We start from the raw sequence: 3,763 nt of genomic DNA, 5'->3' as shown, positions 1-3,763 counted from the left end.
CTCGAAGCGCTGAGCTTCAGATGATGTGCCAATCCAACGGGGAACTATTACATTATCTAATTTAGGCAATGAGTCGTAGTAATCACGCCACGCTGATGTCAGGTTCTCCGGGAGGGGAGTATCCCAGGCGAGATCCGACATCCAAAGCGTTTGCATGAATATTTTCGCCAGTATAATTACGGGAGAGATGAATCCTAGACGATCGAACAGGCGAGAAATAACCGATAAGACTGTCCGCTTCGTGAGAACAGGCATCTCCACGCGGTCCACCGCGAACCGATAGCAATCGAGTGCAGGTAGTCGTGATTCCGAGAATTTTGACGCCGGCGTCAGCTTGGACCGTTTTTTCAAGCGCTAATCCGTGATTGTGGGGATCGATGTCGCTCAGTAATTCGGGTGCATTACTCGACCACTTTCTCAGTTCAAAGTGTCCGCGCTTTAAAAGGGCAACCAATTGATCGCGAATTAATCGAATCTGTGATATCGAATCAGCCCCGAATAGCGCGTCGTCGATATACATGGACTCCATCAGAGCACGCTTACCGAGAGGAAATGAGGCGCCCTCGTCGTCAGCGAGCTGTTTGAGGACGCGTAGTGCCAAAAACGGGGCACTTGCCGTACCGTATGTAACCGTGAGTAATCGATACTCGTTTATGGCGTCTGCGGGCGAACTGCGCCATAAAATTCTCTGCAAATCTATATCGCAATTGTCGATTAATATTTGCCGGTACATCTTGGCGATGTCGGCAGAATAGACAAACCGGTGGGTTCGCCATTGAGTATGTATCAATGACAGATCGGATTGTAGTTTTGGACCAATCATCTGGAGATCGTTAAGCGATCTACCGTTTGTCGATAAGGCCGACGCGTTGAAAACTACACGAGTCTTTGTTGTGGAGCTAGAGGCCTTCACAATCGAATGGTGGGGCAAATACACACATCTGGAATCTAGTTCCGGCGCAGGCGCAATTTACATATGACCGAGCGCCTCATATTCCGTGAGGAATTGCATATATGATTCGCGTTCGCTGGGACGAGAAGAAAGTCGCTTTTCTAGTGATAATAAGCACCGTTGTGCCCGCGACCGTGTGTCGCCTAGGTCGATAGGTGACGGAGACTTTAACGGCAACCGAACGACGTATTGGCCATTCGAAGTACGACTGTGAGTTTGTCGGAAATGTTCCTCACAGCGGACGTCTTCCTCAGACGCGGGATACACCTTTGGAATTTCCTCAATCTCCCAAAATCGAGACATCAGATCGCTCAGGTCTTCCGATACTTGCGTGTGATGCACATGTACCGGGAATGTGCTGGCCTTTATTGTCGGTGAATGAGTGCACCCTGACAGAACCCAACCGAATACCGTGTTCTGTGCCACCGGTTCGCCCATACGCCCACGTTTGATACCGTCGCGAAGCATATACGGATATAAGTCGGCTCCGATTATTGCGTGGATCGGAATGTCGCTCGTTGGACATTCATCCGCCATTACAAGACCTTCGAGATGTGGCCAGGTTGACAGCGGATGACGGAACCGTGGGAGGTAGGTAGTAATCGTGTCTAAAACTAAGGCGTCCGTCGAGAATACTGGAACGGTCGCCTGAGTCGGGGTAATCGTGATGGGCACGATTCCTTTGACCGTGCTTGTAATACCGCCGCCGGTTCCGCTCACCGCTGTATTTACCGGATATGATCGCGTTTGTAGTGCATTCACGACGTCGCGTGTAATGAATGAATGCGTGGAGCCTTGGTCGAGCAGTGCCCGGAGCTTCACCGTTCTTTGCGATGGCGCCGTTATCAAAATCCATGCCGTTGCGAGTACAACGTGCGCCGATTGTGGAGTGGCCACAAGGTGTGATTGTACGAGATTGGTATCCACGCGGGGTTCAGATGCACTCGAAATACTGGCAACGGCATCAGGCACTGTACGCGTATCCGTGCGCGCTTTATTCGCGTTCGTTCCGCGATGCAACAGCGTATGATGTCGAGACTTGCATTGAAAACACGACCGCTTACTCGGACACGCCTTTTCTTGATGCCCGGAACCGAGACAATTGAGACATACGCGCATTTGTCTTGCAGTCTCCCAACGATTGGCGACTGACTTAGCTGTAAAATTCTTACACCGATAAAGGGCATGTGAGTCCTCACAAAGAGGGCACTTAACGGCTGTTGCATCGGAGAGATGCGATTGCACTTTCGATGCGCCTGATTTGTGCGACGCCGACGCCGATGACTTTGACTTGCTTAGCAATACACCAGCCGCTTCTAAGGCTCGAATGCGCGAATTACAAAAACTTTCGAAATTAGCAAATGTTGGAAAATCGGAATCTTCGTTAAACGTTAGTTCCCAAGCTTCGCGTGTTTCTCGATCGACGCGTTGTGTAAGAATAAACACGAGAATGTCATCGTGCACAGGATGATTCATCGATTTTAGAGCCTCAATACTCTCTTTGGCAGCATCGAGAAGCTTGCGTAGCTCAGAGGGAGAATTTTCGCGTGTGACCGACTTCAATGCAAATAAATCTGCTAAATGTAGGTTAAGTAATCGGCGTTCATTCGCGTAGCGTTCGGTTAACAATTTCCACGCGATGGGGAAATTCGCCGCGGTGGTTTGTACGTTTTTTAATAATTGTGCAGCCTCGCCGTCGAGACACGATTTTAGGTAATGCAGACGTTGTAAATTATCGAATGACGGATCGTCAATAAACATTGATTTGTAATAGTCGCGAAATTCTTCCCAATTTTTATAATCACCGGAAAATCGCGGTAAAGTCATGCGTGGCACTTGCGCAATACGACGAACTGGTGCAGATATGGATATCATCTCTGCAGGCGGAAATGCTGAAGCTGGAGTTTGCGTCGATGTAGGGGGTCCGTACAGGAACTGCTTGAGGGCACCGACAGTCTCGAGGTAAATTTCTTCATAAGTGGCAAATTCTTGATCTGTGAAGTAGTTATCCGCTGCCTGCTTGTCAGCTTTATTGTAGGCAGACAAATCCACGTCGACTGAGGCGCATTTTGGCCAAATTAACTGCACATGCTCAAGCCTGGCTCCGGCTTTTGCGGGATTTAATTGACTTAAATCGCCTGCAACCATGTCGGCGGCTCGCTTGATAGCCGCAAATTGCAATCGTTGCTCTCGTAACAAATTGTCGAAGTGTCCGTCGTCCTCTACATCAGACATGTCGATGTCTATATCGATTTATTCCGTAGTGGTATGAAATCGTCCGCGGATCGAGCTATCCGCCGTCAGGTATCCGTAATTGACGGTGTATCTTCCGCCGTGGAACAGAAGCGTTGCAGACCCGAGGGAGGGGTGCTCGCGCTTGTACGTATACGACAATGGAGATAGCGCCGCGACTTGCGACCAAGTCTTGGAGAGAGTGAGAACACCGCCGCGTGGCTCCTGCGTGCCGTGCCGATGGCGCTTGTATGTGTAGCGTGAGGAGTCCCGTGGCAGGGATCCACGTGACGTCACCAATTGCGGGTTGGTGCGTGAAGAGCTGTGGCGACGATTGTCGAAGCCTCACGGAGATGTCTGGACGGCGCTTACACGTGGCCGCTATTCGGAAATTAATGTTCCGTATGACAACTGGAAAATGCACGTTTTTCCACTCGCGAACAATCCCGATCCTGGCAGGATCGCCAAATGTCTTCTTGTCGGGTGACGGCTAGCGATAAGCTCGTAAACCCGTGAAACGAAACGAGGATGTCGGTTCAGGATCGGGAAGCTAGCACGAATTATCACAAGTTTGCAACC

The 3,763-nt window shown here is 50.1% G+C and overlaps 1 protein-coding gene across 1 annotated transcript; it reads right to left on the bottom strand.

The window, feature by feature from the left end:
* Positions 1-970: 970 nt before the first annotated feature.
* LOC108724911 (uncharacterized) lies at positions 971-3,187 on the bottom strand. The gene has a single exon (XM_018451612.1). The coding sequence runs from the start codon at positions 3,185-3,187 to the stop codon at positions 971-973; it is 2,217 nt and encodes a 738-aa protein (XP_018307114.1).
* Between the last annotated feature and the right edge of the window lie 576 nt (positions 3,188-3,763).

This window comes from Mycetomoellerius zeteki, unplaced genomic scaffold (assembly GCF_001594055.1).
Source record: "Mycetomoellerius zeteki isolate Tzet28-1 unplaced genomic scaffold, Tzet1.0 scaffold313, whole genome shotgun sequence".
In the NCBI taxonomy this organism is placed as follows: Eukaryota; Metazoa; Arthropoda; class Insecta; order Hymenoptera; family Formicidae; genus Mycetomoellerius; species Mycetomoellerius zeteki.
Note: the sequence above shows the minus strand (reverse complement) of the source record. Positions and strands in the feature narration are given on the sequence as shown.

Bases quoted from the DNA above. Each gene is read 5' to 3' on its own strand.
- LOC108724911 (XM_018451612.1), bottom strand. From the start codon at position 3,187: ATGTCTGATGTAGAGGACGACGGACACTTCGACAATTTGTTACGAGAG.